We start from the raw sequence: 24557 nt of genomic DNA, 5'->3' as shown, positions 1-24557 counted from the left end.
ACTAGGGGGGGCGCCCTCCAGTGTCTGTCCGCCTGGTTCATTAGTAACCTTGAGAGGTGTATGACCACCCTGGTATGCAGGGGCAGAGACGGGGGCGCAGAAGCAGAGCGACTCCTCACAGGAACTGCCTGGGACAGCAGAGCCGCGACATAAACCCCAGGCCGGACCTGGGAACGGGAGGGCCTTGCTGCCAGGATGGACCCGGGACAAGGCCGAGGCTGTCCTTAGCACACTTAAGTATAAGTGAATGGACTTGCCAGAAGTATAGTGAACGGACTTGCCAGATGTGGCGGCCAGTGGGCCGGGCAGTGGGGGGCTTCTTGCTGCATCCTGGAGGCCCCTGAGTGGGCAGCCACACCCTGGTTTGGCGGGGACCAAAGAATTAACATTCAGCGCACCTGCTTGGCTTGGAGTTCCCTCTCAGCTAGCAGCCCAGGCTACACGGCATCTCTGGGGCTTTGCTTCTGCCTGCTCTTTGCTGCCACGGGGATGTGCTTTCACCTGGTGCAGGCTGCCCTGGGGCCCCTCTGCGCTGCATCCTAACACTGTCACGTCACTTTCTTACTGACCCTCATGACATCTGACTGGCTGCTGTCACTGTCCAAGGCCTGCTCTCTGGTCCTGAGTAGCCGCCCCTCCCAGTGCTGGATTGGATTCCTGTCTCTGGTGGTGTAAAACAGAACCCCACATTGGCAGGATGCCGGCCGGCCACAGCTACCCAGAATGGCAGCTGCCCGGGAGCCCGACTGGGGGACCTCAGGGGTGGGTTTCCTGACAAGCTGTGGCCCGGAAGTAATCCTTCTCGGATGGCGAGCTGCTGCCGACTGAGTGTGGGGGGCCATGGCCCTGGTTGAACTGCTGGTGACTGACCCCAGAACCAGCTGCCCTTGGTCCTGCCTGCGCCGTGGCTGGCAGCCTGGAGAGGTCGCTTTCCGTCCGATCACCGGCCCACCTGGGAGGCCTTTGCTGTCACACCTGCAGGGCTTCAATGGACCCAAGTTTCAAAGGCCCCACTTGGCAGAGTCAACTGTGGCTGACTCCCCGGCAGGTGCCGCCGCCCTCTCCGCTCCTCTGACCCCCTCGCGGCCGTGGCCGGCTCGCAGCATGCGATTCGCCTGTGCCTCGCCGGGCGCTGTTCCTCAAGGCCTTCCTGGGGCTTTCTGGTCCCGGGGTCAGTTGGAAGAGCTCTCGTTCTGCATGTGGTGGCACCGAGGCCTGTGAGCGGGCCTGGAGTGTCCTCTAAATCCGGCAGGTCGGTTGGGGACAGGCCACCTCAGCCGCCTGGCCAGCCCGAGCACCCGCGAGAGCTCCCCGTGGTTCCCAGGCCCTCCCGCCGCCCCGGCTTCCCGCGCTCGCTCGCTCCCCTGCTGCCCCCTCGGCCGCACCGCTGCTGGCCCCACAGGCTGCCTGGGGACAGCTCTGTCCCTGGAGGAGACTCCGCGGGAGCTGAGAGCGCCGCAGGCCCTGGCTTCACGGGGAGCCGGGCCCCCGGGAGTTCTGCCTTCTTGAGGAAGAAGCCCTGAGAGCCACCAGTACTGTGCGCCTCCCGAGGGCAAGCTGGCCTCCGGGGCCTCAGGGTGGGGGGCCGGTTCCCCCGCTTCCTCATGGAGTTAGACTTTAGGCTTCTGGGCCCAGCGGCCCTTCACTAGCTGCCCTCGACTCTGCTGCTCGTCCCGATGCAAGGACAGCCCTCCGTGTGAGGCGATCTCGGGGCGCCCGCCTGGGCGGCATCTCTGGGAGGACAGGCCTCTGGCCAGAGACACGCGGGCAGCCCCCGAGGGCGTGTCCCCCACGCGGCTGCTCGCGACTCCTCACTGGTCGCGCTCCTCAGTGATCACCTCGGGTTTTTGCTTCTTTAATTCTTTGGATAATTTTGATTTACCATGATTTGATTTTTACAAGCAGTCCTTTTCTGTTTATTCATTCTCCAGCCTTATTTTCTTTCAGGTCTTGCCCCTCTCCACCTCCTCCTGCTGTGTCGCTGTGTGACGTTACTCGCCCCTCCTCCGCCTGCTTCGCTCCCATCTCAGCTCCGTCTCCAGCCGTAGATGGCCTGACGATGCCGCCCGCCCTTTCACACGAAATCAACTTGCTTTGTTTTTAATTTGGGTTTTGATTCTTTTTACTGTTGGCAGAAACAATGTTAATTCGTGGGTCTTTTTCTTGCTAAATTTTGGATGCCCTGGGGTGGGGGCCACATCAGATCTGCTGAGGAATGTGATGAGGATGGGGCGTGCCCTCCGAGGTGCTGGCTGCCTTCTGATCTGTCTGGCTCAGGAGAGGGTGCCGAGCGCGAGCGCTGAGCGTGTGACTGCCGAGTTTGTCAGCACGACAGAGTGTGCGGGGACTCCATTGTGGGGGCTGGGAGGCAGAGGGCAAGGAAGCGTCTGGCGGAAGGGAAGGGCCTTGCCTGTGAGCTGCTGGCAGCCCCCCAAAAGGCCCCCCCTCAGCGGAGGTGGGAGAGGGAGCAGGGGTGTCCAAGGCGAGCTGGCTGAGCGAGCGGTGTGCGCTGCCGGGGCCCTGCGCGAGGGCAGCCCGGAAGCTGGGGTGAGCCATGTGTGGGGTGTTGGCTGCGGGAGCCCCTCTGAGACTCCGGACCACGTCCCCTTGGGCTCTGGGGGACCCTGTCTCCCCTTCAGCCGCCTCATGCTCTCTCTTGCAGGAGGTCCCAGGTAATAGAGAAATTTGAGGCCTTGGACATTGAGAAGGCAGAGCACATGGAGACCAACGTGTCAGCCGGGCCCTCGCTGTCAAGCGACACTCGCCAGGGCCGGAGCGAGAAGAGGGCCTTTCCCCGGAAGCGGGTGAGCGTTCGGGCTCCGGGGCGGCAGCGAGGCCTAGCGGGGTGGCGGGGGCAAGGTCAGCACACGGCCCCCACACCCCCCGAGGCCCCACTCACACCTGGACGCTCTTCTGCCCGGCCTCCCACTCGCATCTCCTGGTTGTCTCTCGGGTCTCTCATCTCCTTCCCCATTGAGTGGACGTCTTGAGGGTGAGGCCTGTCTTCTGCGTCTTCCTCTCGGAGCTCCGTCCGTCTCTGCTGAAAGCTGTTCTCGTGTGCTTTTTTTTGCTCTCAGGTCGTAACCAGAGCCAGTCTCTTCCTCTCTGAGCCAGTCAGGCCGCGAGGCTGAATACTTTTCCTTTCTCTCTCTTTCGGGCGGTGGCCACAGCCCCAGTGTCTCTCCGCCCAGTCCCCAAGGTGGATTCCACTTCTGAAACCCACCTCTCCTGGGCCACCCGCCTCTCATGGCCCCCCTGAGTCTGCCCTCCGTCTTCCTCCTGTTCTCTCTGGGCTCAGAGGGGCCCTAGTGCTCACTGCACAGAGCCCAGCGTCTTCCCTCTGTGACCCCAAGAGGCCGGGGGAGGACGGGGCCAGGAGAGCCACGTGGCTGGTGCGTCTGCAAGAAAAGGCTGCTCTCCCACCAGGGCGGCTCGTCCCCGGCCGCGGGCAGCTGGAGGTGTGGGACTAGGAGTCTGGGCGCAGGTCCTGTCCGCACGGGCAGAGGTGCTGAGGGAGCCCAGACGGCAGAGCGCCCCCTCCTCGTCCGGAACGTGGCCCTGCAGCCCGGCCCGCCCACGGCTCCGGCTGCCCAGGGGCTGGCTGGTGCTGACGGGGCTGCTCTCTGCCACAGGACCTCCCCAGCGAAGCTCCTCTCCCGGACGCCTCGACCTCCCCCCTGTCTCCACACCGAAGAGCCAAGTCACTGGACAGGAGGTCCACGGAGCCCTCCCTGACGGTGAGCCCGGGCGCCTGCGCTCGGAGGCCTGGAGACGCTGCCCCTGCTGCTTCTGTCGCCTGGGCTCTTTGCTGCTGCTGCCTGTGCCTCCGCGCTGGCGTCCCTTGTGTGCACGGGCCCTCACGTCCATGCGTGGCAAGCAGGTGCCATGTTTCTGCCCCTTCTCTGGGCTGCGTGGGCATCCTGAGCTCTGAGGTCCCCAGCAGAGGAGGCCATCTGGCCAGAGCCGTGGAATTCTGGCTCCAGGGAATCAGGGCCACAGGACGAACCTCCGTTCTTCTTGTTTTGGGTGTTGGTTTCTGTGACATTTTGGAGTTGGGAGCCCTCCTCTTGCTGGGCACTTGTCTTGTTCGTGGGGTCACCACGGAGGGAGCCCAGCCTTTGCTCCAGGGCATGGGAGCCGTGGCCATCAGGTGCAGGTAGGGAGTGGTCAGGCGGGTCAAGCGGGACCGTCGCTCCCTCGGGGAGCCCTGAGTGGCAGGCCAGCATCCCAGGAGTGAGGACAGCTGCTCGTATGGGCCCTTCTCTGCTTTGTCCTCAGCCTTCCGAGGAGCCTGGGGCTGATGCCGTTCCTCCCAGGCGTGGTGCCTCCAGCGGCAACCTGACTTGGAGCCGTGGGGCCAGGGCGGAGGCTTTCTTGCCTGGAGTCTGGGTTTTGCTCGCGGGTTTGGAGCAGAGGCTCCAGGACACGTGTGGCTGATGGGTGTCCCGCTATGTGGCACGTGTTCTCTAGAACCCTCCTTGGGTCCTTGGAATATAAAAAGATGTCACAGCCCCATTCTGGTCATGAGGGCTGTAGAAGAGCACATGGGCCGAGGGCAGCAGTGGGCTACATCTCTTTCCACACTGGCCTTGCCTGCGCCCCAATGTGTGACACAAGCCAGGCCCATGGGGCTGCCTGCCTGCGGCCCTCAAGGTGCTCTCAGGCTGCTCCTCAGGCTCTGGTGCACAGGTGCCAGAGGGAACAGTGGGGACAGCACCCCGTTCAGTGCTTGCGGTCCTGGTTCTGCTGCTTGTAGGGAAACGGAGACTCAAGACTCATCTTGGCAGGTCAGTGGCCTGAGGGTCTTGGCAGGCTTGCTGCTGCGTCTTGCTTCACACGGGGCGTGGTCTCTGCTCTCAGTCTTCCTGTGGCCTCTGTGAGAACTTCTCAGCTCTCCTTTCAGCCATCGTTGCACAGCTTCCCTCCACGCGAAATGCTGGGTGACTCTGGGCCGTTCTTCTCTGCCTTCCAGGCGGCCCTGCGGGCACAGCAGCCGGGCAGCCCCACTTGTGCTGCTCACGGGGTGAGGGGGCTGCGCCTGTTCCCCATGTCCGGCCTCACCCTCCTCGAAGACGCGCGTCCGGGGAGCAGCTCCGGCAGCCCCTGCCAGGGCGAGGGGCCACAGGGGCTCCTCTGGCAGGTGGATAAGCCCCTTTCCGGGGCCCCCTCATCGGGGGAGAGACAGCTGCCTTGCAGGTCACCCTTAACCCAGAACCAGGACACTGCTGCTTTCCTCTCAACTGTTCTTTTTTCTTCCTTTCTTAGCCCGACCTGCTGAACTTTAAGAAAGGCTGGCTGACCAGGCAGTATGAGGATGGCCAGGTGAGTGGTCAGAGCTCCTGTGCTCCCTGAGGCGCCGGGGATCAGGCGTGAGGTTCAGCTGGCCTTGTCCCTGCGGGGGTGTGAGCGCTGGCCCTGTCCCCCGCCTCCAGCACACCCCCTCGTCTTGGGGACCAGGGTCGTGGCCGAGACCCTGTCTCCTTAGAACTGGGGGTGCAGTGGGGGTTGGGGCCACCGGCCTGCCCGCTGCCAGCACAGGGACTGTTCTCCTGCTCCCGACGGTATCTCAGCATCAGGCCTGGGGACGTGCTGCAGCATTGGCTCCCCACCTGGTGACCTTTCCCAGAAGTTTCCCAAGAGCCCAGGCTTCCCCAGGACAGAAGGGCCTTCTGGTTGTGGGGTGGCAGCCAGTAGCCAGGGCGCAGCCACGGCCCTGCGGGGAGCAGTGCACTTGAGCAGGAAGATCGAGCCATTCGTGGCTGCTGGGGTGGAGGCCAGGCCTCCCAGGAGACAGGAGGATGAGCCTGCAGGTCCCACCGAGAGGCCCGTAGATTCCCCTCCCTGCTTCCTGGCTACCGTGCCCAAACGCCCTCTTCTCTCTCTCTTCCACATCAATTCCCTCGGCCCTGCCTGGAGCCTCGAGCCCCCCGAGTTGCTCCTCACAGTGAAGATTTGGGAGGTTGGCTGGTTGGGTTGCTCCTGCCGGCGGCAGGTGGGCACCCCTCTGGTTAGCCAGGGGGTGGCTGTGGCTTGCAGGTGGCCTCCTTTTGGCTCTGGGGGCCCAGCCCCCATCTGCAGCCTCTGGAGCCGCAGCCCCGCTCAGCAGCCACGCCTCTGCGGGTGGAGCACACGCAGCCCGTGGCCCGCCTTGTCGCCGGGGAGACGTTGTGCGCGCATGGCTGCCCATGGCCCTAGTGGAGTCCTGTGTGTGTCTGCCCCCAGCGGGAGGGGCCGCCTGCCCTCTGCGTTACCTGTGCCCAGTGAGGTGCCCCAGGACCCTGGCTGTTGGGTGCCTCAGAGCAGGAAGTGTGGGAGTTGAGTCTTGGTTTTCCCTTCTCTTTCAGTGGAAGAAACACTGGTTTGTCCTTGCTGATCAAAGCCTGAGGTTCTACAGGGACTCGGTGGCTGAGGAGGTGAGTGTCTCAGCTCCGTTCCTCTGTAGGGACAGGTGAGGTACAGGTGGCACCGCTGTTCCTGGGCCGAAGTCCCCTTTGGGTGGACGGGTGGCCCAGTCCAGATCTGCAGAGGAGTCTGATGTTCCCGGGGCTGGTTCCTGCTGGAAAGTGGGCTCCCTAGGCCCTGCTTTCGGCACCCAGGGTACAGGGGTTTCAGTGGCTTTTCTTGTCTCTGTTCTTTGAAGAACACTGAAAGACGTCTTGTTTTAAAACTCAGCGTGAGCGGTTTTGTTCTTTCTATACGGAGATTTTGTGGTGAAGTGAGTCTTTAAAGAAATGAACTAAATCTTGTCCCTTGTTTTCTGGACAAGGATGGGTTGTGGCAGGTTAACTTGGCCAGCCTGGTTGAGAGTCCTGATTCCACAGTCAAACACCAAACAGAAGGGGCTCTTTTTTTCTTCACCTACAAAAAAATCATCTATTTTGAGCAACTTGGAAGTCTGTTTCTGCATCTTTTCCCTTGCATTCCACTCCAGGAATCCTTCAGATATACTCCCACATGTGAAGAAAGATATGTGTTCCATGTCAGTGGTTCCTGCACTTCTTTTTTTGGTGGGGGGGTGTACGCGGGCCTCACTGCTGCGGCCTCTCCCGTTGCAGAGCACAAGCTCCGGATGCACAGGCCCAGTGGCCACGGCCCATGGGCCCAGCTGCTCCGCGACATGTGGGATCCTCCCGGACCGGGGCACGAACCCGTGTCCCCCGCATCGGCAGGCGGACTCCCAACCACTGCGCCACCAGGGAAGCCCGGTTCCTGCACTTCTATAACAGCAGGAGATCTGAAAGAACCTAAAATGTCTAACACTAGGGGCTGGTTATATACCCTGACACTAAGTTCTGTCTGGACTGCAGTGGAAGGACGTTAGTGACACAAGGACAGATACAGAGCAGTGTGGGTGGTGGGTCTCTGGGGGAGCCTAAAGTCAGGGGCCACAGGAGCATGGGTGTTTGGCTATTCTCAGAGTGTGGTCTGTGGACCCCTGGAGACCCATTCAGGGATTCTTCTATAACAAAAATAGTGTCATAAAACTATGATGCCATTTACTTTTTCCGTTGTGTTGGCCTTTGCACTGATGGATGCCTCAGCCTGGTCAGGCTGCAGGAGCAGGTGGCTGGCCACCATGCATCCTTCACTGCCACACTGTGACGTTACAGAAAGGGCCTTAACAGAACAGGAAAGGTACTGATTTTATTAAGTCTCAAATCTTGAATACCCACTTTGGTAATATTCTGTGATGTGAAATGGGAGGTTGGCAGAAGTTGCTTCTGCTGCTTGTCCAGGTATGACGGCCGTCCCGTGGGGACCACTCGCCTGCTGTCTGCACTGCCTGCCCCGCCGGGCGCCTCTCCTCACGGCCCACCGCCTCTGCGTGAATGTACGACGCACAAATGCTCACTCAGTTTGGGTATTCGGCAGACGTTTTCTTAAAAATGAACCAAGTGAGTCTCTTCCTTCAAGGAAAACGACCGACAGAATTGTTACCAGTGACTCAGTTTGAGCTTTCAAGCAAAACTGGAACTTTGGAAAGCTCGTGTTCACCATCACTAACTTGACAGTCTCCTCCGAGCTTACAGACTCTCCTGACTGAACAGGTGGTGATAGTAACAAATGCAGTGTTTGCTCCTGTACAAGGAAACGTCAGTATCTGGGGGCTCTTCCAGAGGACGAGACAGTGTTACCAGATCATGTGTGGGTGAAAGACCCCCTCAGGGAGCAGGGTAGAACCATGGGTTCTAATGCAGCAGAGGACAGAAAGCATCCCTTTCGCAGTTCACCTTCAAGAAACTACCACTTGTCGGGCTTCCCTGGTGGCGCAGTGGGAGTCCGCCTGCCGATGCAGGGGACACAGGTTCGTGCCCCGGTCCAGGATGAATCCCACATGCCACAGAGCAGCTGGGCCCGTGGGCCGTGGCCTCTGAGCCTGCGCGTCCAGAGCCTGTGCTCCACAACGGGAGAGGCCAGAACAGTGAGAGGCCCGCGTACCGCAAAAAAAAAAAAAAAAAAAAAAAAAGAAACTACCACTTGTCAAAGGAGAACAGCCACAACTGTCTTTTTGAAAAGACTGTTAAAATTCACTTCCTTTTCCAAAGACTGTTAAAATTCACTTCCTTTTCCAGCCCCGTATCCGTGTGAGGCCAGACCGTCTTCATATGCTTCAACCAAAACATGTTAACAAACAGACTTGAGTGCAGAGAAGGGTGTGAGAACCCAGCTGTCCTCGGACGTTAAGCATTAAAGAGAGTTGCAAAAATCTCTTGCTGGTTTTTTTAAATGATACTTTTTATTAAAAAATGAAATGGGCTTGTGTACTTCAATGCATAAATCTTTTTTTCAATTTTTTTCCTAATTTCTAATATGGCAGATATCATCAGTAGATACAACCCACATAAGCAGAAGCTCTTTGGCACCCTCAATTTTTAAGAGTGTAAAGGAGGTTTGAGAACCACGGGCATGGGATGTCTTTGGCAGGATGTGTGGAAAATGGTGGTGTGGATGCTTCTAGGTGGTGTGGGGTAGGGAGCGCCCTGCCTGTGAGCGTATGTACAGTTCACGGGGGTACTGGCCTTTACTTTCTAACTCTCTCATTTTCTCCACAGGCGGCCGACTTGGATGGGGAGATCGACTTGTCTACATGTTACGATGTCACGGAGTACCCAGTGCAGAGAAACTATGGCTTCCAGATCCATGTGAGCTGGGTGGGATTTGCAGGGAGGCTGAGTGCGAGGGTGGGGCCATGGGCCTGACCAGCTGGCGCCTCATCCTGTCCCTTCCTCTGCCCTGGAGCTCCTCACCCCACCCCCAATCTGTGGTCTCAGCAAAAATTAAGACATTAGCATCTTTCTCTCACGGCTGTCTAAAAGGTTTTTTTTACCGAAGGTTCTTTCTTTTTCTCCCATTTTTTAAACGCTGGAGTTCGGGCCAGTTGGAAGGATGTGGGAAGTTAAAGTGTTGAGTTCTTAACTCTCAGGGTGCTGGGTTTTATGTACTTTCTCTGTCCTTCATTCATCCACTTACTCACTCACTGGCGTCCTCTCTCCCCACAATCTTGTGAAGGACTCCAATGAGCAAGGCATTGCCCCATCCTCAAAAAAATAATCTGATTGGACAGATGAAACAGTCCTCACTGGCCATGTCATCAAAGCTCAGGGTTCAAGGGCTGCTCAGAGGTAGCCGGGCTCGTGGTGAGGGCACCGGCCCCCGGCCACCGTGTCTGCCCTCAGTCTGATGCCACCTGTAAGTCTGAGGGTGCCCCAGACCACCCTCACATTTGATAATTTGCCAGAAGGACTCACAGAACACAAGAAAACACCGTACTTAGGATTGTAGATTTATTTTAGCCGGGATACAGATTGGTACCAGCCCAAGGAAGCAGCACGTGGCAAACTGGACTGAACAGGAGGGCCCTGAACTGAGCTCTCGTGCCCTGGGGATGTGTTTCCCTCCTGGCGCTGACGTGTCATGATGACACACAGAGCTTCCAACATGGGAGGCTCACCCAAGCTTCAGGTCTGGTGCCAGGCCCAAGCCTCTGTGTCCAGAGTTTTTACAGAGGCTTCATAACTGATCAACTGAACTGTTGTCCACATGGTCAAATGCAGGTGCCAGCCCCCTCTCCCCCAGAGCCTGGCTGATGTCACATGGCCAGAGCTCCAGCCCTTCACTCCATGGCTGGTCTTTCTGGTCTGGCCAGCCCCACTGTGCATCACAAGGGCACAGGGCAAAGGCCAGACCTCTCTTTGGGGAAAGCTAATTCTTGCCCCCCAAGAGCCTTAGGCGTGAGACAGGAACCAAGTGGCCTGACAGCTGTCACACTGGGGCTCCCCGGCTGGGACTCCTGCAGCGTCGCCTTCTGACATTTGGGCCCAGAAACTTGGATTCAGCCTAGATGTAGCATGTGGCAATGACTAATATTAACCAAACTCAGAGGGGTGAGTTCAGATCTGAAGCCAATGAATTCATCGAAAGGAAAAATCCAGCCCCCAGTCCACCAGGCTGCAGGGCATCTGTGGGGGGCACCAAGTCATAGCTGAAGGTGGCGCCAATCTGATGGCCCATGCCATCCCACCATGATGCCCTTCTGCCCCTCGTCCCTTTAGGAGGAAAAGATATGCTCAGTGAGCTAGACCTCTAGCCTCCTCTCTGCAGACAGATTTGGGGACGGTGCCAAGTTCTGGCGTTGTGGGCCACACACTGAGCCCCCCCCACCTCCCCATCTTTTTTTTTTAAATTTATTTTTGGTTGCGTTGCTGCATGCGGACTTTCTCTAGTTGCGGCGAGCAGGCTTCTCATGGCAGTGGCTTTTCTTGTTGCAAAGCATGGGCTCTAGGCGCACGGGCTCTAGAGTGCAGCCTCAGTAGTTGTGGTGCACGGGCTTAGTTGCTCCGTGGCATGTGGGATCTTCCCGGACCAGGGCTTGAACCCGTGTCCCCTGCATTGGCAGGTGGATTCCTAACCACTGTACCACCAGGGAAGCCCCTCACCTCCCCATCTTGAAGGGCAGGCTTCTCTGGGCAGGGCATCCTGGGGGTATGAGTCCATTCCCATCACTGAGCAGGTTACATCATCATGTTCTAGGGTCACCTTCTGTGCAGTGAGACCGTGACCTGGGACTCTCCTGGTCACAGATGGGGCGTTTCTGAGTCACCTGTGCTCCCTGTCGTCTACCAGCCTGACCCCTCGTCACTTTACCCTGGGTGGGGGGCAGTGAGCTTATGAGTTCTGGGGCTTTCTCATGAGCCCCGTGGACTGGGAGTTCTAAGTTGGGAGAGATGGTGCCCAGCACGGGAGGCCGGCTTCCTGGAGGGACTCGGCCTGGGTCACTAGGGAGCTTTAGGATCTCAAGGGGCAAAGCTGTCCCTGGCCTGGCCACCAGACCTGGTGGCATCTACCAGGGGGCTGAGTGCAAAAGCTGGTGGGGTGGCATGGGGGAGTGCTGAGTTGAGAGTCAGCCTTGCCCTGAGTTGTGGAAAGCACCGGAACGTGGAGGCAGCTGAGCGTCTGTGAGACGCATCTGGTGGGGCCCCAGGGGCGGGAGGCCTTGTGTCTGGCAAGTGCGGGGCGCCCGGGAGAGGGAGGGGCAGGGTGAAGGGCTGGAGACCCAGAGCGCGGCGAGCCGTGTGCGGGAGTTGGCGGAGCCTGCAGCGTCCTGGCCCGTGGTGCGTTTGAGGCCGAGATGGGCCCTCTGAGACCAGTAGACAAGCAGCAGTGTGTGGGCCTGGGGCCGGGAGAGAGCTCGTGGCAGCTGAGAACTGAGGTTGTGGGAGAAGGTGGCCGAGGTCACACTCCATAAACAGCACACCGGGAGCAGGAGGCGGCAGTGGGGCCAGCACTTCAGGGAGCCTGGAGGCCACGCCCCCCGTCGGCCTGCAGTTGGGGGGAACCGGAGGGAGAGAGGAGTGGAGACGTGGGTGGTGGGCTGTCGTCTAGATGGGGCGTCAGGCGGGGTCTGGGGTGGGCCGAGGTCACCCTGTGCTGTGCTGTGCTCTGCAGTGCCCTGAGGTTCTCTTGGTTTTGGCCCCTGGCCATGCCAGCTCCTGTCCCAAACCCCATCTTGCTAACGGTGTCTTCCCATCAGCTGTTCTGCTGACGTCTCATGGGTCCGTTTATGAGTAGCCTGAGCATCTTGAAGAGTTCTGATCCCCTCACTTATGTAAGACAGGAGCCCATGAGCTCAGAGGCAGGGGAGTGGACTCTGTGCAGCTACCACCCGCATCCCCACCCCTCCTCAGCTCCGCTGGAGCCACGTGGGCTGCTCAGGGCCACAGGGACTGTGTCTCCAGGCCACTCGTCACCTGCTGCCCATGCTGCCCCGTCCTGTGATGTCCTTCATCTTGATTGGCATCCCACCAACTCACCCAAGTGTAGGGGGGGTCCAGGGATTGTCCTTGAGGTGCCCCCCCAAGCCTGTCAGTGCTGCTCTGTGCATGCCACCTCCTCCACCTCTCCGAAGCCCCTCTCATCACCTGAACGACCAGCCCAGCCACCCAGCAGGTCTCCCTGCCCCTCCTCAGCCCAACAGACATGGCCCCCATCGGGCCCCAGCCACCACTGAGCCTCGTGCCTGCCACTCCTGTCCCTGGTCACCCTGTGAGCCTGTTGTGTGTGGTTGCACGCTCCAGGCCCACTCCCTCCAGCTGGGTCATGCACCCCTTCCCCGTCCACCTGCCCACCCTCCCTAGCCCTGCCATGCCCTGGCCCCTTCCCGCTGCTCCCCACACGCATGTTCTCCTTCCTTCCAGTCTGTGAGCTCCTTAAAGAGCAGGGAGTGTCAGTAAAAGTAAAGGCCTGCTGGGTCCCATGGGGAGGGGACGCCCAGGTTAGCCACTGCCATGACAGTGTTCGCGGCTTTGCTCTCTCCTTTGCCCTCCAGCTCTGTTCATCCCGAGTGGGGCACATAGTGCACTCCTGGGACGGCCACCTGGCCGCCAGCCTCCCTGCGGGGCCTTCTTCAGGGGTGGGGAGGTGCCGGTCACTGCTAACTCCTCGTCTTCTGTGTAGACAAAGGAGGGCGCCTTCACTCTCTCTGCTATGACGTCTGGCATCCGGCGGAATTGGATCCAGACCATCATGAAGCACGTCCACCCGATCTCTGCCCCAGACGTGACAAGGTGAGCCAGTAGGGTGCCCGAGGGGGCCCAGCACAGCCTTCCCCCCATCCTTCAGTCCGCTGCCCACTCACTCTCCACTTGGCCTCCTTGGTTTTCTGCCTCAGGTTACCCTTTCCCCTCAGGCCTGGCCGGCGGGAGAAGCTCCCCAGGGCCCGGGCACTGAGCCATGGCTGGGTGAGGGCGGCTCCGGATGCCGTATTCACAGGCCACCTTAGCGTTGCCTTTTCTTGATCCTTCTGCCTCACTCCTGAATCTGTTGGATTTCTGTGCAGCTGTGACAAAGCTCTCTTTGCAACTCTTGGTGCTGGAGGCCAAAGTTGGGAAACTGTTCCCGTGTCAACATCCATGCTTCATAAACCTCATGATTCGCCCCACGCCTTCCTCCTCCTGCCCTGATGGTTAGAAACCTGAAGTTTTCATTTTACAAAAAGCAGAGAAGCTCCCTGTGTATGGCTGGTGCTGTGACGTCGAGAACTCTGCAGCCCTGACCCTCATGGCTTTGGCGCCTTCGCCAGTTCTGAGAGCCTCTTGCTTGCGGTTTTCAGTCCGGTCGTTTAAATGCTTCTTGAGTGACTCTCTTGTGTTGGAGGCTGCACTCCAGGGGGCGACCCTGGTGCCCACGGAGCACTCCTTGGCCTAGGGAGGCCTCACACCTTGGTCAAGTCCTGGCCTCCTTCCTAGTGACCTGCACCTCTTTGAACAAGGAGGGAGGAAGGGACCCTAAATGGAGGACTCTTCTCTCTAGTCCTTCCGTCCTGTGTTGTCTGTTCGATTGTTCATTCCTTCATTTATTGCACGAACAGAATACTTGGTTGTTCCTGAGTCTCTAAGACCAGGAGCAGAGACCAAAGCTCTTTCCGGGCACTTCGAGGAGGCTGCGTGCAGTGGGTCGGGGCCCGGCTGGGGTTCGTCAGCCTTGGGATGTCGCAGGTGTGTGGCTCTGGCCTCAGAAAGGGCAGGAAGGACGCGCTCAGGCAACACATGGCTTGGGAGAGGCGCCTCCCCTCCGTGTTGGGGCCGCAGCCCATGGGGACAGCGTCCTCCTGACGAGCAGTGTACTCCAGGGTCAGCTGCCTCACAGCCGAGGTGCTTGCCTCACCCAGTTTGTTCATGTGGGCTTTTATACTTTGAGGAAAAGATGGATTTTTTTAGTGCAACAAGGCCACGTCCCGGGAAAGTTATTGGAAACAGTTACAGATATCAGGAGTGTGGGTTTGAGCTGCACGCCACGGCCCCCCCAAGTCTGGTGGGGAGTCGCACGGGCTTCCTCTCCCGGGGATAGTGGCGGCTCCAGCTTGTTGTGTCATCCTAATGGCTTGTGCAGTCCGAGGCCTGGGCCAGCTCTCAGTTCAGTGGCGTTGTTGAAAAGGTCCGTTCTGGAGAAACAGTGGGCAAGCGTGTGGTCTTGACTTGGAAGCTCCCAGGGCCGCCACCCGGGACAGGGAGGATGCCTCTTCTGCAGGCTCCCTTCTCTTTGGCCACCATTTAAACACAGGTGTTCCCTGGAGCCCCCAAGGTCCAGCCCTCACCGCGCTGGGGGGCTTCCCACCCTGTTCTGAGGGCTTGGGCGGGACCAGAGGCCACTTGGCTCAGGCCAGGGTCGCAGGCTCTTGTCCTTGGAGCCCGGAGACCTCTGCCTTGGATGGCCACGACCAGTGCCCTACAGCACCCTGCCCAGGGACCTCTGCTGTGGGACAGGTGTGGGGAGGCGCATCCAGCTGCTGGGCAGGCGGAGGTGCCCTCGAGTGTCCTGCTTCCTGCTCACCTCTGCCCCGGGTGGGCCGCCAAATCCTCTCAAGTCCCGTTCAGTGAGCCCCTGTCTGGTGCCGGCTCGTGGGCGCCACCTGGGCCATCGAGCTCACTGGCCCACAGGTGGTCCCAGGGCCATCACTCTGATCCGTCTGTCACGCCAGCCACCCAGAGTGGTTTTTTTTAAAACACAGACCTGACCGTGTTACTTACCTGCTTATTAAAACCCATGAGCCTTTCGAGGGAAGCGAGGGAAGCGGTTGTTGGTCTCGCTTGTTCCGTCACCGCCGGCCCAGTGCCCGCGTGCCGTGGGATCTACCTCCCACGTGGCCTTGTGTGCGTGTGGCTGTGCGCGGCGCAGCCTGACGGGGCTTGCGCCCCCCCCCCCCAGTATCATCCTGCGGGAAACCTCTGGGCCGTTGTCTGCGGCTCCTTTTCTGCCGTCACCACTCGGTGCCACTGGGGTTCCCTCCACAGACGTGTCAGTGGGTGAAGGCAGAGTCTCCCCATTCCTTGCGGGAGCCACAGCCGCGTAGAAAAAGGCATGTGGTGACGGCAGGGAGCTGGGCCCTGTCGCCGGGAGCCCCACCTGACCAGCTGTCTCCCCCGCCTCAGCTCGCTGCCGCAGGGCAAAGATCGGAGCAGCTCCCCCTCGGAGACGAGGCTGCGGGAGAAGCAGGACGGGGAGCCCGGGGAGCCAGACCCCGAGCAGAAGCGGAGCCGGGCCCGTGAGCGCAGGCGGGAGGGCCGCTCCAAGACCTTCGACTGGGCCGAGTTCCGCCCCATCCAGCAGGCCCTGGCCCAGGAGAGAGCCGGCGCCCCGGGGCCTGCCACCCCACGGCCCGAGGCGGAGCCCGGCGAGCTAGAGAGGGAGCGTGCACGGCGGCGGGAGGAACGGCGCAAGCGCTTTGGGGCAGTGGACGCGGCCGACGGGCCTAGCATCGACGACCTGGCCCTGCGCATGGAGGTCGACCGGGGCCCAGGGCCACCCGCGACCGCCGACCTCAGGACCCAGAACGTGCACGTGGAGATCGAGCAGCGGTGGCATCAGGTGGAGACCACCCCTCTCCGGGAGGAGAAGCAAGTGCCCATCGCCCCCCTGCACTTGTCCTCCTCTGAGGATGGAAGCGACCGACTGTCCACTCCCGAGCTGACCTCTGTGCTGGAGAAGGAGGTAATGGCCGGGCGGCACAGGCGGGTAGCTCCGTGCAGCCACCTTCCCCGCACCCGCTGTGCCTAACCCGCCCCAGGGGCTTGCAGGCCCTCAGGCAGGCAGACACGCAACAGCCCCCCCTCCCCCCTCCCCGCCGAGTGCAGTGCAGGCCTGAGGCATGCTGGGGTGGGGGGTGGCAGGGAGGGCACCGGGCCCTTCTGGAGACCAGAGGAGCGGCGCTGACACTGAGAGCCAGAGGTGCGAGAGATGAGGCAGGTGGGCTGCAGGCCAGGTGGGGCCCCATCTGCCCTGCTTCTGCCACGCACTAGAGGCTTGGGGCAGAAGAGGCACGTGAACAGAGTTAGCTTTCCATTTGGACTAGGCAGCCCTGCAACCCTCAGTGAGACCTGACGGGTGCAGGGCAGGCAGCAGGAGGCGGGGCTGATTCTAGGTATTGGGGGGCAGGACGGGCCTGCTGGTGAGCCTGGCATGAGCCTCCTCCAGATGCAGAGGTGGGTGAGCGGTCCCTGCACTTGTAACGTGACATTTCCCTTCATGAGGAAGCACCCAAAAGTCAAATCTGCAAAAGCTGGGCCGTAGATTTGTGAGTCTGAACGGAGGTGCCACGGCCAAGGAGGTGGAGTTACACCTGCCTTTCAGGAGTCCTCAAGGATGCGATTCATGTATGCACTTGACTTCAGTGGCTAACTAAATCACAGATTGGCCACTTTGGCCTGCCTTCACTTCTCATCCTCTTCTTATTTGGTTAGATTCACGAGGCTGACATATCACTAGCATCAACACTTGGATTTTTTTCCATTTTCTACGCCCATTAATACCGTAATAGAGGCAAGATGTGGAAAAGTAACAGTTCAAACTCACGTTGCTCTAAACAGTGAAAACGGGCCTGCAAGTCAACAGGCCACACACTGGACCGAGTTTGTTTCAGACAGCAAGGTCTGAAAACCAAGGTCCGCATGCCGGTCAGCACAGTCTGCTGCACACCCAGCTCCCTGCTTGCCACAGCCCAGCAGCTGAGGGCACGTAGGTAACGTTCCGGAAAGGGGCAGATGGGTGACGGCTGGATTCACAGCCATTGACAGCAAGAGTGTGAAGCAGCTCAATTCTTGAGGACCCCTTCTCACAAACAGAATTTTATATGAAATCCATTGTATCCAACTGGTCAAACAGGGTTTCTCCAGAAGCCAAGGTAGAGCCTGGCATGAGGCCTGCCCTGGGGCAGCACGGGCGTGCTTGGCCACACTGGCCAAAGGACCCAGTGGGCAGTCTTCCCTCTGACAGGGGCACGAAGTCCTCATTTCCTGGTAGGGTGTACACCTGGTGGATCCTCAAGCAGGTGTGGAGCTTATGTGGGTGCCCAGGTCGATTCACAGCTTGAGCTGGAACCTTGGGTGAAGACCCGACGAGCACATCCACCCAGGTGTGGCCGCCTGCAAGGCCCTCGGAGGCACCACTGAGCTCCAGCCCAGCTGGAATCGGGCACACCACCGAGCGCCTGTGCTGTGCTGCTGCTCCTGTTACTGCCATTTTGCTTAAAAATGTGTGTCTTTTTGCCAACAGTTGGAGCAGAGCCAGAAGGAGGCCTCAGACCTTCTAGAGCAGAACCGGCTGCTGCAGGACCAGCTGAGGGTGGCTCTGGGCCGGGAGCAGAGCGCCCGGGAGGGCTATGTGCTGCAGGTAGGGCTGAGGGACTGCCACGGCCCTCCAGGTGCCCTCGGGCTTCAATGTGCAGGACCCAGGCAGGCTAGAACGTGCAAAACCGAGCGCCAGGCCTCTGGACTCCTGTGCCACTGGAGCGGGCTCCCTGGGTAGTGGGCTGCCTGGGTCTCCTCCTCGTACAACAAGCTGGAGGATCTGCCTGAGCCCTTTATGTCGAAGGGTTTTTTAGATGTTTTCAATAGTAGTCTTTGGCTCCCAAAGAGTCCAATATATATTTATTATCAATATCACATGTTTGCTTGTTGTTTCTAACTTTTTTCACAATGGCAGCATTAGTCCCATTTTACAAATTTAAGAACCTGAGTAACAGCCACATGCCTCCTTATGGCCAAGCCCATGGCAGAGCTAGAACTGGTTCCCTGCCCCTGACCGTGTCTGTACCACACCTACAGGGCAGCCTGGGACTGTTACCACTAGCCTAGTGGCCCCATTTCTTTCTGCCTAGGCTGAAGTTTGAGGTGGAAACATGGCTGCCCAGCCCTGAGCCAACCTGCCCAGTGGTGTGGAGGGGAGGGAGGGCAGCAGCCTGAGTCCTGAGCTGAGAGTCCAAACCTAGCGTCTTCCTGCAGAGGCCTCTGTGCCAGAGTGCCACCCCCCCAGGCAGCAGTGGGCATGCCACAGGCATCCTGCCAGGCAGGAGGTCACCTGAATGGAGCAGGCCGGTGTGAGCCAACTCTTCTGCAGCGTTCCAGGCCCTGCTGTAGTTCTGGGGTATAAAACAACACTCTCCTGCCCCCTCAGCCATTGTGCAGTGGGGAGAGGTGATTGACAGATGGGTGCCGGGGGGAAAGCAAGACAGGGCGATGGGACGGAGAACTCGAGCTCTTGGCCAAGGCTGAAGGCACAGCATTCAAGTCAGGGTCCGGCACTGACCAGAACCCGCGGTGCCCCCTCCCCTGCAGCATCAGCCTCCTTGCCTGTGTAGACCTAGACTTCGTCCCTGAGGGCTCTTCCGACTCTCAAGGACCCAGAATCTCTGTGATAAGTTTTTGCATCAGCATTTCCAGACGGCAGCACACTGGCTTCCTTGGTCCGAGTGGATCTTCTGGGCGGAGTCTGCCCTCCTGCCTCTCTCCATGTCCTTTTCGTGGCACGTTTCTTCTGCCTTCCTTTCCCCCCCAGCGTTGGCCATGGCCCTGGGCACCCCGTGTCCCCTGGACCTTCCTCCTTAGCCCTTCAGCCATAGTTGTCGCCATGCCCAGTTCAGACTCTGAGGTACCGGAACCTGGTGATGGGGGGCACCCCTCTTTCCTGCATGTCTCACTCTGGGGCTTTCTGAGTCATCTCTGCAGACCCCGCAGGTTTGGGAAGCATCTTTTTAAACCCTGGTTGGGCCGCCATCCTACACACACTTATTTCACACCAGGTGGTAAAGATCCTGGCAGCAGAGTTTGAACATTACTACCCTGTCCCGTGTCTGACCTGGACGATTGCATGAACCCGCACTGAAGCCCGTCCGTCAGCTGACATGTTAACACCTCCCCGCCAGGTCAAAGGACAGTTTACTTTTAACCTCCCTATGTGCTTTGAAAATTCTTATAATCAAAAGTCTGAATGAGCAAGGGGCTTTGGGGTTAGGGGTGAGAAGGATCAGCAGCTGGGGGTGGGCTCTGTGCTGATGGCCGGGAGGAGCTGGCAGGGTGTGGACGCGGAGTGTCTAACTTGCCGTAACTGAGTGTCACATCTGTGGCTTCCCCACCAGCACACCTGGAGGGAGCCACAGGCAGGCCAGTTCTTAGGCTGAGCTGTTCTCACTCCTTTCACTCCTTTCACGTTCTTGTTTTTTTTTCCTGCGTTAATTAGTTCTGTCTATTCTGCATGCCTTTTAGTTTGGGGAGTTTTGTTTGAATTGTGTTTTATTTTCTGCATGCTTCACTTTCTTATTTTGAATGCCACACAGGTTTGTCTGTTTTGTTAACTCATATTTTACTCCACGGTTTGCGTTTTCCCCTTCGTTTTGTCTTCTTGCAGGTAGAGATTAGTTCTTCCTGTTACTGTAGAGGACGGGCTCCACCTCCCCCAGGAAAATGTTTCGGATGTCACCTCGCTGACATCCGCCAGCGGTGCCTCCCTTCCTTCTCCCCTGTCCCAGAAGGAAGTGGCCTCGTCACCGGTCCTGCGCTTTGGTGGGGTTTGTGGTCTAGAGCTGTGCGCCTTTTGTTTTGCAAAACAAACAAACGGGTGCTTTGCTCTGCTCCTGCCCGTCCCTCTTGCTGGAGTCTCTTGTCCCTCAGTCTTCGTTTTGCTTCTCAGTGTGCTCCATTATTCAGTTTTGTTTGGTTTATTTCTCCTAGAAGCTATTCGGTTAGAGCTGTTTTGATGTTAATGTCCATGTTTTCTGTTTACCTGGAAGCAGCTACTTACCAAAAAAAAAAAAAATGAGACGATTTGTTAGTTGCTTTTCTTTTTTTTAAATGAAAACAAAATTGTGCAGAGGATAAACCACGGAGCCTTCCTGTGGTTGACCCTGGCCAGAGGTGTGACACTCAGGACTGGGAGGCCGAGGGTTACTAACCCGTATTCCATCGGTTTTTTTAAGACTGAAGTGGCCGCCTCCCCGTCCGGCGCCTGGCAGAGGCTCCACAGAGTCAACCAGGATCTGCACGGCGAGCTGGAGGCCCAGTGCCAGCGCCAGGAGCTCATCACGCGGCAGATCCAGGCCCTGAAGCGCAGCTACGGGGAGGCCAAGGACGCGATCCGGCACCACGAGGCCGAGGTCCGGAGCCTCCAGGCGCGGCTCGGCAACGCCGCCGCTGAGCTCACCATCAAGGAGCAGGCGCTGGCCAAGCTGCAGGGCGAGCTGAAGCTGGAGAAGGACAAGGTCCGCGAGCAGCTGGAGGAGCGGCAGCACAGCGAAGCCGCACTCAGCGCCCAGCTGCGTGCCAGTGAGCGGAAGCTCCAGAGCGCGGAGGCCCTGCTACTGGGGAGGACACAGGAGCTGCGGGACCTGGAGAGGCAGCAGGCGCTGCAGCGGGACCGGCAGAAGGAGGTGCAGAGGCTGCAGGAGCGCATCGCCGACCTCAGCCAGCAGCTCAGCGCCAGCGAGCGGGCCCAGAGGCTGATGGAGGAGAAGCTGCAGAGGAACTACGAGCTGCTGCTGGGGAGCTGTGAGCGGGAGAAGCGGGAGCTTCTGCAGAGCCTGAAGGAGGCGGAGGACAGGGCCAGCGCCTTCGAGGACCGGCTCCAGGACCACGAGCAGCAGATGGAGGTCCTGCAGAAGGAGAAGCTGAGCGCCAAGTCTGAGGGCAGCGAGGTGGTGCACCGGCTGGAGGAGCAGCTGGAGATGAAGGAGGCCAGCATCCAGAAGCTGGCCGAGCATGTCCAGAGCCTCCGAGACGAGCGGGACCTGATCCGGCAGCGCTTCCAAGAGCTGATGGGCCGCGTCGCCTTGTCCGACGAGGACGTGGCTGCGCTTCAGGAGAAGCTGCAGGGGAGGGAGGCTGACTATCAAAGCCTGGAGCACTCCTACAGGAGGGTGGCCAGCCAGCTTCAGGGCGCGCACACGCGGCTCCGGGAGAAGGAGGAGGAGCTGAGGCGCATCCAGGATGCGCACGAGAAGGCACTGGCACGGAAAGAGCGAGATCTCCAGGATGTGCTGGTTAAGATGACTGCCTTGGGGAGCAGCTTAGAGGAAACAGAAGTGAAGCTCCAGGCAAAGGAAGAGACCGAAAGGCAGTTTGCCAAGGAGTCCTCAGAGGACGCCGAGGAGCCACGGAGCTCCTTGGAAGAAGCCGAGGAGGAGGACGGCGTCGCACGTTCGGGCCCACCGCTCCGGGCTGCCCTGGGGGAGGAGCACAGGGACAGCAGCCCCAGGAGAGAAAAGAGCCCAGTGCCCCCAAGATCGGAAGTGTCCGACAGGGAGGGGCACCTGCAGAGCACCTCAAAACCCGACCAGGGAGCACCCGGCCTTAAGAGGCAAAGAATCCGGTTCTCCACAATCCAGTGCCAAAAGTACACCCACCCTGACGGGTCTGAGAGGACCTGGACCAGCAGCACGTCCTCTGACACCAGTCAGGACCACTCGCCCTCGGAGGAAAGCATGTCGTCGGAGGCCACCCCCAGCTCACTCCCAGCGACCAGCGACTCAGAAACCTACCTGTCCATCATCCACTCCCTGGAGACCAAGCTCTACGTCACCGAGGAGAAGCTCAAAGATGTGACGGTGAAGCTGGAGAGCCAGCAGGGCCAGAGCCAGGAGGCCCTGCTCGCTCTGCACCAGCAGTGGGCTGGCACCGAGGCGCGGCTGCGCGAGCAGCTCCGTGCCAGCCTGCTCCAGGTCGCCGCGCTGGCCTCCCAGCTGGAGCAGGAGAGACAGGCGAGGGCGGAGGTGGTTGAGAACCACGTCGAGGAGCTCGGTGACTTCCAGGTGAAAAACAGCCAGGCCCTGGCTTGCCTGGAAAGCTGCCGAGAACAGCTGCGGTCTCTGCCGGGTGACGCAGGGGCGGGGCTCCTGGCCAGCGTGGAGAGCTTGCTGGTCGGCGCCATCCAGGCCCTGTGTCACCAGCCGGCCCCCACAGGGGAGGCGGGTTTCTTGGAGGAAGAGAAAGGGACCTCACGGCAGCCACCACACCTGCCGGAGCTGAGCGACCAGGAGCAGCTCCAGCTCCTTTCTGATCAGATAGCTCTGGAAGCCACGCTGATAGACCAGATAGCAGACTCACTGAAAAACACAACCTCAGACATCTCGCACGTGCTCCTAGAGATCTCTCAGTCCGGAAAGTGGCCGCTGGAGTCCGAAAGTGCTGTGGCCTGTCCTGGGGCCCCAGTGGATGCCTGGGCCAAGAAGGTGCTGGTGGATGGAGAATTCTGGAGCCAGGTCGAGTCCCTGAGCCGGCACCTGGAGACGCTGGGCGGAGAGGCAGCCAGTGCCTGTGGAGGTGGGCGGCCGAGTGCCCCGCCAGCCCCGGCCCCTGCCCTGGCTGACGCCACATGGGTCAGGGCGGAGCTCAGCCTTGCCGTGCATTCGGTGAGGGGGTCCCTCCACCGCAGGCTGCAGAGCATCCAGGAGACCCTCCAGGGGACACAGGCAGCCCTGCAGCAGCACAAGCGCATGCTCGGGGAGATCCTAGGGGCCTACCAGACACCCGACTTCGAGAGAGTGATGCTGCAGGTCTCGGAAACCCTCCAGCTTCCAGCAGGTGCCGGAGATGGTGTCCAGGTGTCCTGGACTGGGAGCCCGCCGGAAGAAGCACCGAGTCATCAGGACCCAGCTGGCTCGCAGGCTCTCTGTCCCTTGTCCAGCCAGAGCTCTGGGGCCTTGGTTGCTATTCAGGAAGAGCTCGCCCTGCAGCTTAAAGATAAGGCCAGTCTCTTGGGAGAGATCTCCGCCACTTTAACCTCACTTCTCTCTGTGGAGGCGGTGCGAGACTGTCAGAAGCTTCTCCAGGCATCCCGGCATCTCTCCCGTAGCGCTTGTCTAGGAGGCCTCGGCCAGTACTCTTCCTTATTAGTTCAAGATGCGATTATTCAGGCTCAGGTGTGTTACACAGCCTGCAGGATCCGGCTGGAGTATGAAAAGGAGCTCCGGGGCTACAGGGAGTCCTGGTCGGGCGGGGGGGCCTCCTGTCAGGAGCACGAGCACGCCGTGGGGGCCCTGAGGGAGGAGTACGAGGGGCTTCTCCGCAAGCAGAAGAGCGAGTACCTGGAGCTGATCGCCATCGTTGAACGGGAGAACGCGGAGCTCAAGACCAAGGTCGCCCAGCTGGGCCAGCAGCAGAGGCGTCTGGAAGAGGGGCAGAGTGAGCGCAGCGAGAGCCTGGCTGCCCCACGAGGGTGGTTTGAGGAGTGGAAGGTTGGCTACACAGGGGAGCGGCCGAGCCGGGCGGAGGGTGCGCCACAGGCTGCGCGCGGCAGGGTCCTGAGCCAGCTGGATGCCTTGGCCGGGGACAGGCATGACCTGGAGAGGCCACCTGCGGACCAGGTGCAGACCCTGGAGGACAAGTTCCAGCTCAAGATCAGGGAGCTGCAGGCCATCCATGAGGAGGAGCTGCGGGCCCTGCAGGAGCACTACTCTCAGATGCTGCGGTGCCTGCAGGAGACCCTGCACCACTACCAGGGGCGGCCCCCTGCCACCCCACCAGCCCGTGGATCCCCGTCCTCCAGCTGGCCAGCTGAGGGGGAGGCCGACTCCGTGACAGGGCTGAAGGGGCGCATCCAGGAGTTGGAGGCCCAGGTGGACGTCCTGCGGGAAGCGCTGGAGCACAAGGACCTGGCGGGTGGCGCGGCCTTACTGCGGGAAGAGCGCCAGAGGGACTTTGAGAGCCTCAAGGTTTTGAAGCAGAGCGGTCGGGGGGCGTCCAGTGCAGGCGGAGCTGGGACACGGTTCTTGGCTCCAAGTCACCGGACAGCAGAAGGAGCTGATGGGCTGTTCCCCGCTTGCCCTCCCACTGGCTGCAGTGGTGTCCCAGCAGGGTCTGGCGAGGCAGGGTGGTGGGGAAGCTCCCCACTGCCCCCGCCTCCAGGCTGTGCAGACCTGGATCTGGGGAGGGTCCTCTCCTTCCTGCTGTCCCAGGAGAGCAGAGTTGGGCTTCGCAAAGGCTAGAACGTTTGCAGTGGGGTGTTGAGGGCCACTCCCCGCCCCAGTTCTGTGGGGACAGACGTCTGGTGGGAACCCTGCGTGGGAACGGCTGCTCTTACAGGGAGCACAGCCTTATTTGCTCCAGGGGTTTTGAGAAGTGACCTTCCCACCACACCCACACCCCATTTCACACCCACCTTGGTAGACAGGATTCCCAGGCCCTGGCCCATCAAGGTGACGTTTCGGACCCTGGGGCGTTGGTTGGGTTGTGTGGAGCCGTCAGGGCAGCCTGGGCTCTGGGCCTCGTCCTCTCGGGCTTGTTGCCACCCCTTGA

General features: G+C 60.0%; 1 protein-coding gene across 3 annotated transcripts in view; it reads left to right on the top strand.

The window, feature by feature from the left end:
• The window catches only part of MPRIP (myosin phosphatase Rho interacting protein), a 126425-nt gene that overhangs the window by 89476 nt on the left and 12392 nt on the right, over nt 1-24557 (top strand). For 2 of the 3 annotated variants that reach the window (XM_081218111.1, XM_081218112.1), the window contains exons 8-15: nt 2663-2804; nt 3633-3737; nt 5266-5322; nt 6345-6413; nt 9054-9143; nt 12955-13064; nt 15429-15987; nt 17548-17664. In XM_081218111.1, the coding sequence (XP_081074237.1) occupies nt 2663-2804; nt 3633-3737; nt 5266-5322; nt 6345-6413; nt 9054-9143; nt 12955-13064; nt 15429-15987; nt 17548-17664 (1249 nt within the window). Of the gene's footprint in view, nt 1-2662; nt 2805-3632; nt 3738-5265; nt 5323-6344; nt 6414-9053; nt 9144-12954; nt 13065-15428; nt 15988-17547; nt 17665-20245; nt 23975-24557 lie in introns of all 3 variants that reach the window. The other variant, XM_081218113.1, reaches the window with a different exon arrangement.

The sequence above is a fragment of the Mesoplodon bidens genome, assembly GCF_964165515.1.
Source record: "Mesoplodon bidens genome assembly, chromosome: 19".
Taxonomy (NCBI): domain Eukaryota; kingdom Metazoa; phylum Chordata; class Mammalia; order Artiodactyla; family Ziphiidae; genus Mesoplodon; species Mesoplodon bidens.
Note: the sequence above shows the minus strand (reverse complement) of the source record. Positions and strands in the feature narration are given on the sequence as shown.